At 43.1% G+C, this 17,879-nt stretch overlaps 1 protein-coding gene across 8 annotated transcripts in view; it reads right to left on the bottom strand.

The window, feature by feature from the left end:
• Positions 1-115: 115 nt before the first annotated feature.
• LOC121299615 (smoothelin-like) overlaps positions 116-17,879 on the bottom strand; it is a 76,520-nt gene continuing 58,756 nt past the window's right edge. For 4 of the 8 annotated variants that reach the window (XM_041227441.1, XM_041227442.1, XM_041227448.1 and 1 more), the window contains 10 exons: positions 15,956-16,126; positions 15,415-15,490; positions 15,063-15,104; positions 14,543-14,680; positions 13,282-13,344; positions 12,917-12,992; positions 12,332-12,487; positions 11,772-11,898; positions 11,108-11,259; positions 116-3,160 (listed from right to left, as the gene is read on the bottom strand). In XM_041227441.1, coding sequence (XP_041083375.1) covers positions 3,004-3,160; positions 11,108-11,259; positions 11,772-11,898; positions 12,332-12,487; positions 12,917-12,992; positions 13,282-13,344; positions 14,543-14,680; positions 15,063-15,104; positions 15,415-15,490; positions 15,956-16,126 — 1,158 coding nt within the window. In that variant the 3' untranslated portion in view covers positions 116-3,003. Of the gene's footprint in view, positions 3,161-6,491; positions 6,675-11,107; positions 11,260-11,771; positions 11,899-12,331; positions 12,488-12,916; positions 12,993-13,281; positions 13,345-14,542; positions 14,681-15,062; positions 15,105-15,414; positions 15,491-15,955; positions 16,127-17,879 lie in introns of all 8 variants that reach the window. The other 4 variants (XM_041227443.1, XM_041227449.1, XM_041227445.1 and 1 more) reach the window with 4 other exon arrangements.

Below are 17,879 nucleotides of genomic sequence, written 5' to 3'. Positions count from 1 at the left end.
CGACTATTCCAAAAACAAACTAAAAGCAAAGAACCAAAATACCTTCAACAGAAGGGAAAGGGGGGACTAGTGATAATATTATTAGGGATGAAAAGGCATTAATGAGGCAGTAGTAGACCGTTTTAAAATAGAGCTTTATTTCTGAAGTCAGATTATTAATACGTGTTTAATAAAACCGTGTTTGAGAACGTGTTCTGGTCTATCTACAAGATGTGAGGGTGGAAGCAGGTGGCAGGTGAGGGGTGGATCTGGGCTGGTCCAGTCTCCAAAGGTGAAGCCTTCCTGAAATAACCTTGTAGCCAATGAGGGGCAGTTCCTTTCCAAACACCTTTAGAAAGCAACCAAGCAATGGAGAGAGTAACTTTGAATAGGGGATTTTGACCCCACTTTAGTGAAAGTAACACACACTGTACCAATAATGTTATTAATTATTCTTTTATAACTCTGAAAACATTAACCCAAAGATTTGTCTACTTGCATTTCTTATTAACACTGCAGGGGCATATTCCTGTCACAAAAAATGATGCTAATTTCTTACTGGAGTAAAGCAAAATTTTGTAAGTCACTATCTTAAGTTATTTAGGGGGAAGTTCTCCAACCACAATGAATAACTAAATATGGCATATGACAAAAATATCTATACATGTACCTTAAAAGCTAATTTCCAAATTAAAAATGTAGGTTTGTTATTGCATTGTATTAAAAAAAATGATATACAATGCAGAAGTTCCAGGCGGTTTCTTCATGGTGTAATACAGGTTAAAATGATGAGTAAATATGATGCTCAACATGTTTTCATAGCTTTTTATCAGGGCAGTGGATGACTTAGATTAGGCAGCTCTGGGTCTCCAGATGGCAAGATTAAACATCCCATCCTGGAATATTCTACTGGTATATTACAACTCTAATTTACAATTTGTTGAGACACATGACAGGGATTACAGGATCAATTGCATCACTAATCAAGTAAAAGTTGTTCATTCTGGACTATAACTAGTGATCGTCCCACAGCTATATTGGTACATGTGAATCAAAAATCAGACACTTTCGGCTAAGAACTAGGAATCTCCTATGAATCCAGTAGTTTTTTTTCACTGTTAGGGGGTCTAGTGGTAAAATAGAGAATCCTGAGGGATGGGGCTCCAGGAATCTCTCTAGCCATTATAATAGGATCACAGTTATGATCACACATTGAATACAATCTGATACAAAACCAGTCACTACTGTTTATAAACAAGTATCCAAAAAAAAAAAAAAAAAAAGAATTATATATATATATAAACACAAATACAAAAAAAACCCATTTCAACACAAAGCGTTTCTACTGGCAGTCGTTTGCATGCAGTCCTTGTACACAAAATCAATAAAAGCCTGAGGTGGGGCTCCAGTCCGCCTACCAGGCCCATCCAGGTCATGCCAACCCAGGGGCATTATGGGAGTGATCACCAGACCAGAAAAGACTGGATTTGTGCTATCCAGTCTCTGTGTAGAAAGATTCAAATTGAGCTAAACAGTGGCCTAATACCTCCACACTTTAAGATCATTTACATAGGTTATGAAAACATTTCTCTCTTAACGGTGCAAGTGAAGTATTGAGACCCACAGTTAGACTGATATCATTTTCAAGCCATTTTAAGTGTTTTTTTTCCCACTGTTTTAACTGCATTTTTTGATAGAAATTTCTAGATTCAGAGAGAGCAATAGTTTGAAGTCTTAACAAATACAATTGCCTTGAAATCTACATTAAAAAAACCTGTTGCATAAAAAAAAAGCCAAGACACAAGATAAGCCGCTTGTGAACAGACTGGAGCCAAAAATCTACTTGTGTTACAATAATGTTACTGAAAAAATAATACAGAGAAAATATACTTTCCTTACCAGTGCTTATACAATTTTTCTTTAAATAAAAAAACAACAACAATTCAAGTAAATGTGTGTTTTAAAAGCATGCAGAGTTTGGTATTAGAAAGCATTCTGTACCTGGAGAGGAGCTAAAAACATTGCATCTCACTGTCAGCACAGGTGCGTTACTTCAAGTGAGTTTCAATGGGAGTGATGGGGAGACAGGAAGTGGGGATTACCTGAAAATAGGCAGATTACAAGGCGGCTCTACTAAACTACCATTCCTGAATGTCAGTCTCACATTCGAGGGCTTGAAGGAACACATCATGGCAAAAACTGAATTTGTGATTTATCATTTCAGACCTTTTAATTATTACATACGGAGAACCGTTTCGCTGCCTGTGCTTCCTTGGGGTCAATCAACATTTTGGGTTCAAATACGTAACTGTCTTTTTGTCATTTTCCCTGTAAAAAAAAAAATTTAAATCACCTTCATATATTTAATTTCCTGCATATTAACCAACCAGCTGCTGCCTCTAATGACAAATGAAGAAGTCACCCAGACTTCTGCTTGAACCTGGATCCCAATGAAATTGACCTGAACAAGTTATGAGGAAGTTCTTGAAAGGTTTACGATAGCTGTACTACATATTGCTTCCAAAACCCTTTTTGCATGATGTTTGTTGCTTTCCAGCCATTGAATTGGACATCTACATGAGGAACAGCAATACACCAAAGTGAAGTGTGTTAGTTTCATAGTGTAGCAAGTTACCAGGTTAACTAGTATTCTATATGCAACAGGTGAGGTAGGGGTGGTTATTGTATTGTGAGTTACGGGAATGCCATTACCTGGAACAGGTATGCTGTACAGGAATGCTAACCAACGCCTTCAAATCCATTTCTTTAAGCCTTAGCAACAGGACCACATGTGATTTTGTTTTGTGTCGTTGGGTCTGTATGTTTTGAGTACATCAGCATAGATTTTAACATATAAACAGCTGCTTCTTGGTAACACTTCCTTAAGCGATACGCTTCCAGGAAGCAGCTAACACTCTGCACATCAAAACAGTAATGCTGAAAAGGAGGCAAGAAATGGATTGTAGAGGTTTGGCTGGCATTCAGGTGTATTTAGAAGCATGTGTGTTGATGTGTTGCTGCTGGTTACAGGTCAGTGTGTGCTCTGCGGCAGGCCATCTCGTATCTGCGCAGGTGATTGAAGAGTGACTGCACGTAGGTGAAGACACACTTAGAGTCCGGTCTCCTTCCCATGATCATCATATCCTCCACCTCCAGCAGGGGGTCACAGTGAGCAAAGATTCTGTGGAGAGAGGGAGGGCAGGAGAAAGACAGGGGACGGAGAGAGAGGTGTTAGGACCTGGTGTTGGTTGTCCATCAGGTCCAGGCTTCACAAATTTGAAAGCCCTTCCCCCCCCAGACCAATAATCAGGGGGTCTCCCCTCACAAAACCATAAAAGCAACTGGGAAATATATATATATATATATATATATATATACACACACACACACACACAAATATAAAAACGCAACAATTTCAAAGATTTTACTGAGTTACAGTTCATACAGCGGCGTGGATCAGAAAACCAGTCAGTATCTGGTGTGACCACTATTTGCCTCATGCAGCGCGACACATCTCCTTCGCATAGAGTTGATCAGGCTGTTGATTGTGGCCTGTGGAATGTTGTCCCACTCCTCTTCAATGGCTGTGCGAAGTTGCTGGATATTGGCGGGAACTGGAACACGCTGTCGTACACGTTGATCCAGAGCATTCCAAACATGCTCAATGGGTGACATGCCTGGTGAGTATGCAGGCCATGGAAGAACTGGGACATTTTCAGCTTCCAGGAATTGTGTACAGATCCTTGCGACATGGGGCCATGCATTATCATGCTGAAACATGGCACGGCAATGGGCCTCAGGATCTCGTCACGGTATCTCTGTGCATTCAAATTGCCATTGATAAAATGCAATTGTGTTCGTGGTCCGTAGCTTATGCCTGCCCATACCATAACCCCACCGCCACCATGGGGCACTCTGTTCACAACGTTGACAGCAAACCGCTCACCAACACAATGCCATACACACTGTCTGCCATCTGCCCGGTGCAGTTGAAACCGGGATTCATCCGTGAAGAGCACACTCCAGTGTGCCAGTGGCCATCGAAGGTGAGCATTTGCCCACCAAACTGCAGTCAGGTCAAGACCCTGGTGAGGACAACGAGCACGCAGATGAGCTTCCCTGAGACGGTTTCTGAAGGTTTGTTTTAGAAATTCTTCTGCAGACCCACAATTTCATCAGCTGTCGAAGTGGCTGGTCTCACACGATCCCGCAGGTGAAGAAGCCGGATGTGGAGGTCCTGGGCTGGCGTGGTAGAGAAATGAACATTCAATTCTCTGGCATCAGCTCTGGTAGACATTCCTGCAGTGAGCATGCCAATTGCACGCTCCCTCAAAACTTGAGACACCTGTGGGATTGTGTTATGTGACAAAACTGCACATAGAGTTGCCTTTTATTGTCCCCAGCACAAGGTGCACCTGTGAATTGATCATGCTGTTTAATCAGCTTCTTGATATGTCACACATGTCAGGTGGGTGGATTATCTTGGCAAAGGAGAAATGCTCACTAACAGGGATGTAAACAAATTTGTGCACAAAATTTGAGAGAAATAAGCTTTTTGTGCATACGGAAAATTTCTGGGATCTTTTATTTCAGCTCATGAAACATGGGACCAACACTTTACATGTTGCGTTTATATTTTTGTTCAGTGTGTGTGTGTGTGTGTGTATATATGTGTGTGTATATATATATATATATATATATATATATATACACACACACACACACACACACACACACACACACACACACATATATATATATATATATATATACACACACACACACACACAATACTTCAGCAAAATTATTTAATTATACTATTTCATCAATAGTTTTGGATATAATCTGAATTTTACTCTTTTGACATCTGCATGATCGTTCCGACCTGGAGTGCAATTCTATAGTTGGCCAGCAGGTGATATACTTTGCTAACATTTCCGCTATGGGCCAGGGCTTATAGCAGTGAGGCTGTGCTGTGCTTGCTAAGGGACTGGCAGACAGTGAGTCCTACTTGTGAGAGCCAAGGGCCTGGGAGGAAGGCAGTTGTGCCTAGTGTTTAGCGCTAAGGACCCAGGAGCAAGGAGTATTAGTCCAGCAGTGAGAGCTCAGAGACTGGGACGCAGTGTAGCGGTTGCTATAAGACTGTCCAGCAGTATGGCCCAGTAGTATGAGACAAGGGAGACCAGGAGGGAGGTAGAACGACCTGGGGGTAAGGGCTGAGTGACTAGGAGGCAGTTCAGTGGCTGCTAACGGACTGTTAAACAGTGTGGCCTAGGCAGTGTGCTTTTTTGTTTTTGCTTAGGACTGCAAGACAGGAGTTCCTGGGTCTGATTCCAAACTTAGACCGTGACTCTGTACAAAAACAACAGAGGTTGTTGCTCCCATCTCATGCTTGCCTAAAAACAAGGCATAATAAAATTGCACTTGGGTAAGTCTTTCCTCAGGAACAAAAAAAATAAAATCTAAACCAAAACAAAAAGCATATAAATTAGGAAGTCTGCCCTCTCAAAATCAGGTTAAAAGTACACAGTTCCTTTTAAAAGGCAGGGCCCCCCAGCTTTTAGATTAAATCAGTCATTCGCTGGTTCGCAGCTCAGCTCTTAAAAAGGCAATGTTTACAACTCTCAGACAGGATGGATGGCAGTGTCTCGGCCTGCCTGAGTCCAAATGAGAGCTGCTGGAATGTGTCCAGCTGTCTCACTGCACAAACAGCAACCGGCTTCCCTGAAGATCACAGGCAGCACTACAGTGATCTCCAAAATGGATAGCTGTTAGTTTAATATTAAAATATTAACTGACAGACAGTTTGTATCTAAATGGCTTGTATGTAAACGCCTACTAATTATGTTTGTTCTGAAGTCTACATTGTTTTATTTAATTATTTGTAGTCCCATAAAATAACCTGTGTGTTGTTCTAAAGGTTTTCAAAACCACTGCACTGCAGCCCATTACTTTCTTTCTTTTGCAAACCTCTTAGCTACTCACAACCTTCCACGCTGCAGCCCAGCGCTTTCTTTCTCTAACCACTGGGCTGCTCAAGCCCCCTGTCTTCCACAGTAATGCCGAGCGTTATAAATTCTTTAGTGTACTTTCCTGCAGTGGCCACGTCTGTATTTTTAGCTGCTCTCACAAGCACTGCTGCCTTTGTTACTAGGGGAAGTAAGTCCTGTTGAGTCCTGAAATATTACACACTATATTATTAATACTTCTGTCAAGTGCCTTAAACTGGGATGTATAACTTAAATGAAGGAGCACTTTCAACACAACTTAAGGGAAAGTGGACAATCCAGCCCAGTGTTGCTAAAACTCAATGCGAAAACACTAGGTGGCAGTGTCCTTAGCAGCCTGACTGAGATACTGCATAATTCAGTAGACATTACAGGTATACACACTTGCTATTTACTCCATAATATGTTATTCGATACAGCTGAAAGGGTAGCTTGTTTGTCCTGGCTCTTTCCTCTCAGGGGAGGGTCAGGCCCTGCTCACGCCCCTCAGATCTCGTTTCTCACCATGCTGTGGGGGCGTTTTCGGGGGGTGGGCGGAAACTCTAGGAGTTTTTGGTTTTAACAAGCCCCTTCTGGACGAGCCCCCGGTAGAACTCCTGGATGTACGTGTAAACGCACTTCCAATCCGGCTCTCGCATCCGCACCATGTCTTCCACGTCCAGCAGCTGGGGGCAGTCAGCCAGGGTCCTGTGCCCAGCGAGGGGAGGGCAGGGGACGGGGGATTGAGACGGAAGAGGGGGGCATGAAAGGAGAGGAGAGGGAAAAGAGGTGGTGGAAGATTACACACAGAGAGAAAAAAAGAGGATGGTAAAGAAAAGGGAAATGAAAAAGAGAGGGGAGGTAAAAAGGTGGTTGAGATGGAAGTAGTGAGAAGGAGCAGAAAAGAGGTTAAGAGGAGGAGGAGGAGTTAAAAGGGAATGGGGGACAAACAGGATACAGCAATGAATATAGCCAATGAAAGAAGGTGGAGGAGGGAGGGGGAGAGAGAGAGAGAGAGAGAGAGAGAGAGAGAGAGAGAGAGAGAGAGAGAGAGAGAGAGAGAGAGAGAGAGAGCAAGACATGACATAATCAAACATTACATTCTCACAGTGACATAACCTTAAGAAAACATGCTTAATTAGGAAAATTAAAAAAAAAAAAAATGGAAATCTTGCCGTTTCCATTTGGGTGCTCAAAAAACAAAAAACACACAGACCAGAACAGGAGAGTTCAGCTAACAGACAGCTGTTTTGTTTTGATTCAAAACCAGGTGTAAAAAACGAACAGACACACAAACGAACAGGAATGCATTGTCTAGGTTCGTTCTGTCAAACATACACGTCTAGGGGTCTAGAGGGGTGAGGGATGCTGGTGGATCGTGAGGGAGGGGAGGAGCAGGAGGAGGAGGAGGAAGAGAGGGTGTGTGAGACACATCAAGCAATACATGAAAGAGGACAGAAATAGTTAGTTTCCTTTTTGCCTCAGGAAGGGAATTTTGGTCTGGAGGTTGCAGCTGAGATACTATGTGGTACCTTGAGGTTTGTGTCCTAATAACAGCATGCATACAAAATCCTTCACAGGCTCTCGTCAGTGAAAATATTTGGTCAGCTTAATTTTCGTCATATAATAAACTGAAACACTATTGGCTGAATGGATTAACATATCACGAGACGCCTTCCAGCACTTTGTGGAATCTATGCCATGTTGTGTCAGATATTCAGGTATAGGTCCTAATAAAGTGGCCAGACAGTGTAATCCAATTGATTTTGAAATATCTTCATTAAACCTGTTCCTTAATATGCCATCTGCTAAAACATTTCTTTCAACACACAATCATGGCACTCAGTCTGACAAAATGTGTGGCAGCTACTGTATCACCGAGTTGGGACCATCAAATGATCTGTGTAAATAAGGGCTATGTGATAGCTCTCAAAATCTTTAAACCTCTCAATCTAACATCTCCTTCACTGAAAATGATTCTTGTCTACAGCTCTTTCCTGTACCATCTCCTACAAGCAACCTAGTTTTAACATTGATTCTATGGGGAAATACCACAGATGAGATGTCTGTTAGAACAGTCATCCTTAACTTCAAAATGCACAATCAGAATGCTTGGTAAAACTTCAGTACACCAAAGAAGTCTGTTAGACCAGGACAAGCTATGTTGTCCACCGAGGACATCTTCAAAATCCCCCATTTAACCAATGTTAAAGCCAGGTTGCCCATAGTCAAGTTCAATGCTAAAGACCTGCAGCCAAGCATGAAAAGACTCCTTTCAAGGGAGTATTGTGACTTGCGACCTAAGCTCAATCTGAATGCAGGACATGAGATGTTAGAGCAGGGAGGTTTGTGTGAGACAGCAGCAGGAACCTCAGCAGATTGGGAATCCTTCTGTTAAGTTTCAACATCCTGGAGGAGGCAAAGAGGAGTCGTGCAGTGGGGAAGGGGGGGGGGGGCTGGCATTTCCAGGTGACGTCAAGCAGCAGCCTGCGTGTCACAGGTCAGAGGTCACAGGCCTAACCCTTCACTCCCTGGGAGAGTTAACACTTTGTGGGGTAGACTCAGGGTACTTTTTGGTTTCAAAACAGCAGAATCTGTTAGAAGTCCCATGAAACGGAACAGGTTTTTTTTTTTTTTTTTTTTTTGATAAGCACAGGTATCTTTTCCTAAGCTAATTTACTAGCAATTATTTTGAGAAAGCTGCATTTGTTTGTGAACACTCAACAAAGCAAAGCTCAGCACTCATTAATACATAGGAGCTGTCAGCAAACATAGGATCAAAAATTAATCCGCTTAGGGAGTTTAAATGGGTTTGTTCAATAAAAAATAAGGCGATACCTACACATATTTTCAACTAGCAGGGCTAGTTAGTACTAGCAAACTTCCAAATGTACTGTTCAGTGCTACACTGATCTGTAATGGCCTTGTAAATAAGTCCAGTATCTCTTATTTAACTGTTTAATTAAACACGGTAGTCTTGTAACCTACACAGCCTATTCAATTAGAAATAAACAGTGAAAATGAAGACTGAAGCTAGCGAACGACAGGGACACTAATTACACCAGAAACTGCTGGAAATACTTGGTCTGAGCCCTGAGCTCTTGAAACCACAAAAGGATGAGTCCAGTAGGAGTGAAGGGTTCATCCTAGCCTTGAACAGAACATGGATCAAATGACCCAGCAAGGGTAGGAGACAGGGAGGGAGAGAGGGAAGGATGGAGAGAGGGAGAGAGGGAGAGGGAGGGAAAGCGCAGAGAAGAGAATCGAGCCCTAAGCTCTTTCCCAACTCAGCGCTCGACTGGGGGAATGATACAGCACCCTTTGTGTAGCAAACTTGAAGGGGCTTTAAAACTCCAAAATGATTTTCTTTGTTTTAGTAGAGAAGACAAGGGATATATAGGGGGTGTACAGAAGCACCTCTGCATCTAAGGGGTACTGGAGAGCAGGGTTCAGGAATGGATAACCTTGCGATCTTGTTTCTGGTTAGGAAATTAGGATTGATAAACATCAGATACAGTACTTGGCTTTATTTAGTAGCTCACAAACATTTGTCTTGTTTTTGTACCTGCATGCGAGCGGTTCTTCAAACTGGATCAAATATGGGAGCTGAAAATGTCCAATTAAGATTAGCACTGGAATTAGCAGGCACCTTAACAAAATCAGTAAACAGCTTACTAGAACAATGTGCTCTTTGAAATATCTGAACCTTAATCTGAACTCAGCATTACACGAGCAGCAGGAAGCAGAAGCACCTTTCCAGCAAGAGCACGGTCTTCCACTTCGATTTTATGCTTCAGTCTGTAGCAAAGGGGGACCAGTGACAACACTGCTAGTGCTAGTAAGAAATGTCATTTGATAACCTTGGTTAGCTCTCCTTTAAATCTTGAAGCGCTGCAGGTCTGCGTTACTTCATTTTGCATTTAGTTTATGTTATGGATAAATTCATCTTTTTTGTCTGTCTAGCTTTCTGATTGGCTAGCTAAGCACACAGATTACACCACTGGTCATGTGACGCCTGCTTCTGGCTATCTTCAAGGAACTTTACTGCAGACACAGCTGGTGATGGAACACTGGGCAAACTGAACTAAAAGTTTCCAAGGATTCACAACATATAAACAGAGGAGAATAAGATACATTGGCCAGGGGTGTACTCCATTCTGTATCTGGCAGAGGCTGGTGAAAGGAATGCCTGTTAGATATGGGAATGGGGGCTATATGCAGAGCACAGGCCTGGAGTGAAGTAACTGTTTGTAACTGGCGTCATGGCAACTGTGTCACACAGAGTTGAAAAACTCTTCTGGAGGTAAACCCTAAAAAGGTACTGTCCTTGAAAACAAAGATATATGAAAGGCTATTACCTTTTTTAGGGGGGTCGCAATTGCAATCACTGTCCCTGTATGTCTTTTGATATGAAGTAGTCTGTGTTAAGGTGCTTTGACCTGCTCTTCAGTGCTTTGAGCTGCTCTTCAGTTCCAGTTGTCATGTTCTTGTTTGCCACAGAGACAGTGCCATCTTGTGATTTGCTCACTAGCCAGTGCTGGCACCTATTGCTATAAAAGACACAGTAGCTGATCGAGCCAGTACAGCATCCTGTCAAAATGGAATTGAAGAACAGCTCCTGAAATCAGGTCAAAGCTACTTTCTCTTTAGAAAAGAAACTGCTTTTGTTTACTTTACTTGAAAGCACAGGCTGTTTTAAGTTGTTAAAATACATAGAGAAACAATAATGATCTGATCTGATCTGCCAACTAACTGCCAGATCGTGGGCTCCGAATATGGAAAGTAGAAAACAAGGTCACCTCCATGATGGCTGTTTCAGTTTGTAGTTGCCTTCGGTTCCACATCCCTGGCTGCCCACACGAACACACCCTTTTCACGACTTCCCTGGTTGTTGTGGAGTTTATATTTTAGATTGTTATTGATCTCTAATCTTGATCATTCCCATAAAAGGAAGTCTCTAGCTTCAGTGCATGTGAAGCATGGAGCAGAGTATAACAGCCTCCCTCTGCAGTGGGCCTATCACACTCTGAAACTGCAGACTTCCTTGAGTGAGAAATTAAACCCTTCTGTAATCAATATTGGAAACCTCTCGCAGTGACAGAGCCCGTCAGCAGGGGGCACTGCAGGCTCGTGGTACTCACTCTGCGTTGGTGAAGGCCACTTCAAAGTTCTTCCGCCGGTTCTGGGGGTTCAGTGCCGTGTAGTCGAAGGAGTCTGGGAAGAAATTGTGAACCAGCGCACAGAACGCCATGCCATCACTCCAACTCGACGAGAAGTTCTGGATATCCACGTGCTGCCGACCAAGAGGGTTCAAGGGAAGAAGGGTTCTTTTCACTCTACACAAGGTTAAATAAACCTGTTTGCAAACCTTGTCCCAACCCAGTCAACGGTTTCTTTCCTGTCATTAATCATACGGCTGCTTCTCCCATCTCCTTTAAGTTCAGGTTTTATGGCGTAATACCTAAAGACATTTCAATTAAAGACATTTGTTGAAAGTTTATTTTAGAACTACTACATCATGGAGTGTTTGCATCCATTAAATACACCCAAAAGTGGTGAATTTAGAAATACTAAGAGAAACTTAAATTCAAATGACAAAACTAGAAATCTTTTTTAATGTCCTTGGAGTTTCTTTTAGTTACTGTACGAATGAGCAAGGTTCAAGATTGTACTCCTTTCTGTCCCTGATGCTGGGATGTGTATTCACCGTTGGGGACAATAAGACTTCTAGGAACGCCAATGATTTAAATCCACCGAGGAGGTGTGTCAGAGCACATGAGAGGGCGGGTGGGGGGCACCACTGACCTCATAGCCGCGGGTCTTGGCCCGACACCAGTCCAGCAGCATCTGTTTGATGGAGTTGGCGTTGGGCACCCCAAAGCTGGATGTCCTCTGAACCTTGACCACCCGTGACACAGCTGGGTTTGCAGGGCTGAGGATGAGAGAAGCGGCGCTCACTACACCATCCACACATCAACACTCACTCCTTTAATAAAACTTCCTTTGATTACAGACTGTATACCGCCACAGCTATCAATACAAAATCAGTCATGTGCCCGGTATACACCGTAAAAATCAGTGTGATATTGTGCATCCTCAGATTCAGATTCTCTCAGTAACTTGTGCTACAGAATGTCCTAACATTGTTTCCTCACTATTGGACAAGTGAGATATCTAGACATTAGTAAAAATGATAGTTTGGTATAATTACATGTGTAAAGACAGAGGGACCGGTTCCTGCTTATATCCCCAGATTGTGATACTCTCAAAAACTGGTGCTAGACAGTTTCATTATAATTGGATGTAAACAGGAAATAGATGAATGATAGTGCCTATGGCTAGATTGCCAGGGCTGCCAGCCTCACCTGCCGCTCCCCTTCTCCAGCTTCTCGATCATTGCTTTCCTGGCCTGTGTGGCGGAGGTCTTGGGCAGGGTCTGGGACCTCATTATCTCCTTGTGACGCTCCGCCTGCTTGCGTTCCAGAGCGCGGGAGGACGAGTCATCTTCACGGTCAAAGATACTGCCGGAGACAGCAGGGGGTAGGGTCACACAGGGGTGATCAGCCTGCAATCTCACTGAGGGACACAGCAACCTTCTCATTGGACACCATGTAAAGAAGGCAGACTGCTCCACTTGCTAGGTGTTTTCTAAAAGGCCCATGGGGCTGATCAACCATATTTTCTGCAATGTTTGTATTTTTAACCAGTGTTTCTACCCAATTTGAAACACCCAATTCAAAGCACTTGGAGGCCTGGGAATCTTCTGGAATAGTAGGGCGACCACTAGGGGCTGCTGAAGTGTGTTGAGGTGAACTAAACCAAGACTCATTTTCCACCCCAACCCACTAGACCGCAAAGGCCAATGTAGCGCTCCCCAACCTGGATTCAAATCAGCCAGTTCCTGATTGTATTTGCCTTGGGTTCAGACTAACAGAGTCAGTGCTACTCACCTGCCCATCTTCTTGGTAGAGGTGGAGGAAGAAGTGGAGCTGAAGGAGGATTTGGTCTGAACAATGGTTGTGCAGTCTGCATTTGACAGAGAGAGAGAGAGAGAGAGAGAGAGAGAGAGAGAGAGAGGAGAGGAGAAAGCAGTGAGAAACCTTATTAAAAACTTCAGAAGTTATTAACACCTTAAATTCAAACAATGTTGCAAAAATATTGAAGCTCTGTGTATAAAGACTCATCACTACAGCACTGAACACCAGTACATAGTGACCAGTCCCTATAGTACTGAAGCCTTGTGTAGAGAGACCAGTCATGTGATACTGAAGCCCTCAGTACAGACTAGTCTTAGTAACACTATAATACTACTCACTCTCAGATCTCTTCATGTAACTTGCCTCCATGGTAGTAGTGCGGGATGCCCTGCTGCCATCATCTGGGCGAGACAGGAGATCAAACCGGGTTGTTAAGACTGTGCTGAGAACACAATGCAGGACATGGTACTTGGGCCATTACCTGCTGCGCTTCTCTGTGCACCGCCTTCAATCAACGAGAGGGTTTAGTACTGACGTTTACCTTTGAAAGGGTCCCTGCCATTGACATTTTCTGAATATGTCACTCCTTTCCGGTTTAATAACCTACTCCACTTGTGCTCTATCAATCTCTGTGACATTTTATTTACCTTGCTTACTAACTACTGCAGCAAAGCAAAGTATTTATACAATCACCTTATTAATTAAACCGGTAAGAAATGAAATATTATGAAAATACAGGAGCTATAAAATTATTCCTTAATCCTACTTCCGTACTATAGGTCCAATCACAAATCAGATTGGGGAGGCAACACAGAGAACCACACAGGGACCTTGTAAAACTAGAAGGTGCAGTGAGGCAGAGCTGGAGGGCTGAGAATGGAGTGTTTAGACTGGTGCTCATTATTAAGATGCAGGCAATGACAGTGCTGGAGAGCCGAGTGTTTATTTGCTCATTAAGGTGCTCGGTGAAACAAAATCTGAAGGAGGAAAACCGTTTCCTAACATTGGTTAACTATTTTACACTTTCTGTCCCAGTACTCACTGTCACAACAATACCAGAGTACAGGTCACCATATACAACCACAGCATGTAAAACAGCACCTTATAAATGAATATTTCACCACAAAAAGACTTCCAAGATTTAGCCTCCAAGATGCACAGCATGCAGAACATCATAGTACTATAAAAACACAGCCTTAGCAGATACAAACAGCCTTTTGTAGTTGCATTAACAGAGAAGTCCCTCCATATATACACTGCTGTAAATAACCCTTAATGTATTATTATATGCAGACCATCTAATATTCTATAGCAACAATATCCATGCAAAATCAAACCTGGGCAAAGCAGTTCCTAAGATGGGAAATCTTGATTAGCCCAATGAAATGAAACACCAGAACTCCTGCAAAAGCTAACCACCATTCCCTAGAGTCTGAATGCTATGGAATGACAACACTGATACACCCAATGTGGATAAACAGCGGCTGACAAAGCAAGCGTGCCAGTGACGTTCTGTGCATACAAGCGTCTCCACTATGCACATATATATATATATATATACAGTGATTAGGCAGTGAAAGCGAGGGGGTGCTTGGTTACCTGAGTGGAAGATCCCCTCTGTTTTTCTGACCACTATCTCTCCAGCACGGGCAGTTTGGTTCCTCTTCTCCTCCTGTTTCTGCTTCATCTCCTGGAGCCGAATCTCGCGCTCCTTCTCTCGCTCCTTCTCCCGCTGGTCTGCAGGGAGCAGGGAAAGGTTAACAATGCTGCCACAGCTAGAGGACAGCCAGTATTCACAGTGGAGGGGAGCGGATAACTGATTATTCAATGGGTTTCATGTATGTTTCAGCAATCTGGTTGTCTAATCTACTGATTACTCTGACTACTATGCATTAAAAGTTTTTTTTAAGACATTTCGGGTGGCCTGCCTTTTTTTTTTTTTTTTGAGTGAAGTGCTAAATTCACACTTGTACTGAACAACATTGGGAACTCCCTAAACACACACAGATATAAATCATAGAATATATATGGTACACACAACTACACTGTACACAAATTGTGCAGAAGCCAGACAAGAACACACACACACACACACACACACAAGCCCTCGGCCCCATACCTAGATCCTCCTCGGATCTCTGTTTGTAACCCAGCAGAGCATCTGGAATGAAGACAGAGTTGAGAAAGACAGCAAAGAGCAAGGGGGAACAGAGGCAGGGGGTGAGGGTATGAAAGCAGGGGGAGAGGGGATGAAGGCAGGGTGGGCAGATCAGGACAGGAGACTCGGCAGAGGGGCTGGGTCAGCACAGGATCACACGCAGTTCAAATCACATTCTCAGGGACACACCTAATGAGAAGTCTGAGTGAAATGATACAAAAACAATAGAAAATCACACAGAACACAGGTACAGATATTGAACAGATAGGACATGTCAAGGACCCCGCCCCTGGGAACACCCCTCCCCTCTTACCTCTCTTCTTCTTGCGTAGATCCCTCATAGCTGCTCTGATCAGTTTTCTCTCCTCGAAATCTGTCGTCTCGTCGATCTGTCAGGGAGGGGGGGAGGTGGGGGTGGGCGAGAGTTTGAACACAGCATATAGACCTGACAGCATGTATACATGTATATGTCTATGTTAGTAAGCACCATTTGCGGCACAGATGAGTACTGCTGTCAATAGATCTAGAATAAAGTATGCTAGCACATCGATATCATGTCTCTCATCAATATCTCTACTATCTACTAAATATATATTATTGATCTCAGGTTGCTGGTCACTGGACCATGCAGGCTGTTTTTATAAAGACACTTTGGCTGATCTAACCTATGTTATGTAAGGCAGGCAACTAGAACCAAAATAAAATACAATCAAATAAAATAAACACAGTCCTCTTAAGAGTTTGATTTTCCTTTCACACACAAAATAACTATCATGGCCCCCATGTGCTTTATCTTCTCATGGTGGCCCATGTAACCTTGGCCCACCACAGTCCCAGAGTTCCTTGCTGCGTACCATCTTGTCCAGGACCTCCTCATCTTCGATGGCATCCAGCTCCTCAGCCGTCAGCTTTCCCCGGTGCCCCTCCCCCTTCCCATGAGCCCCCTGTGTGCAGTTAGGGACCACGTCCGTGTCACTGGGGGGAGTCTCTGTGGCCTCGACGGCCAGGAGGGGCTCCGTCTCCATCTGAGAGAGACGAGGAGGGAGGGAGAGGCAGTTAAACCCTCCTTCTGCATAATTTCTAATGAAAAAATATAACTCTGTATATCGCTTATAAAAGAGTAACATACATGAAAAAAATCAGCATTGCTTTTGAACATCCCATGAACATGTATTTAGGGGCTGTAACCGATAACCAGTTATAAGAAACTATTTTTATGGGAGGGAGATCAAACCATCACAGACCAAAGAAGCCAGTGTTACTTTAATGAATAGAATTATTTACAAAAGGTTTTTTCAGTCTCTTTAATGGTCAGAAGAAAATAATTATATTGTAAAAAGGGTACTTTGCACTTTAAAGCACGCCCAAAGCACGCCTAAAGCACTGCAGTACAAGTCTTACTCTGCTTTGTCGTGAGGGTTGAGATAAAGATCATATTCCTCTACACTGCTAACTGACGCATCGATACCCTGAGAATTCATCTCAGTGAAGATTCCTCAATACTACGGTTGGATAACAATAGTTCTTAGGTATCCCTTTATCCCCTTAGTTTCACCAGTGTCCCGGCCCCATCTTGCACGCCCTTGACAATGCTATTGGAAGGAGAAGGGGGAAAGGGCGTGCTGGAAATAGCACAACAAAGCAGAGCCCCAGGCTTGGGTAGCGCTGCTCTGATCTCTGAAACATCTCTGCAGCTGCCGTGAGCTATTTACACTTTGAGCTCAGGCCTCAGTAACATTATCACAGAGAGAGGGAGCGAGTTGTCTGGCCTTTCAAAAACTCCTCAGAGCATTGAGAGCCCTGTCCTGAGCGCACAGCCAGGACAGAAGGACAAGCCACCTGCTCCACTGCATCAGAACAATTACCGGGCACCGTCACCAGCTGAGATTAACAAGAAACACTTAACTCAATGAGTGTTCTCGGGGCTGCAGCCAAATAAAAGATCAAAGAATAGTTTCAGGAGTCCATCTGACATTTGCATTTTGTTGCAATTCTGATTTACAGAGCTGTACATTACAAATGTGCACCCAACGGTTAAATCAGATTCTTCCAGTAGGATCCCAAGATTGAGCCTTTGTAAGCTCAGGATCAGTACAGTGAAAAACAGCACATTAACTTGCATTAAGACTATGTAGAGAAACATTTTCCAACACATACCCAATAGTTTAATGCAACCCAGACATGAAGTGGTTCCCAAGAGAGTCTGTCTTCATTAGGGGTTTCAGTGTGAGCAAGGGCACCACAGTAAACTACATTAAGTGCAATAACCTCTTCTATCAAGCAGCCATGTAAAGTTGAATTGGATATAGGACTAGATTAACTAAGCTTTTACTGCAGTGCAAAATTTGCTCTGATTGAAATAAACTCAATGTTTTTTTTCTTTTAAAAAGAGGGATTCTACCTTGCATTGGAATTATTTCTTCCGTTTAGAAAAAAAGCAGAGCAAATTTTACACTGGAGGAAAAGCTTTGTAAATGTAACCCATAGCTTTCATTATCAATCAGAAGCCAGAACTCAAAGAACTGAGATTCTGAATCGCTCAAGAAATAAGGAATCCAGTCGTGAGTTTGATCAGAATTAGAGGGGCGGCTCTTGGGATACTGAATAGAGCTGGTACATACCTACGCAATTACAGGCTGCCAAAACTAGAGGTAACAACTACACCATACCAGCAGGAGATGGAACATTCACACACATGGAGACACGTTATATTGAATCTTTCATTGCAACATTTATAGTCACTCCACCTGTTACTGGGCAGATAATTGCATAAAATGG

The sequence above is a fragment of the Polyodon spathula genome, chromosome 25, assembly GCF_017654505.1.
Source record: "Polyodon spathula isolate WHYD16114869_AA chromosome 25, ASM1765450v1, whole genome shotgun sequence".
Classification (NCBI taxonomy): Eukaryota; Metazoa; Chordata; class Actinopteri; order Acipenseriformes; family Polyodontidae; genus Polyodon; species Polyodon spathula.
Note: the sequence above shows the minus strand (reverse complement) of the source record. Positions and strands in the feature narration are given on the sequence as shown.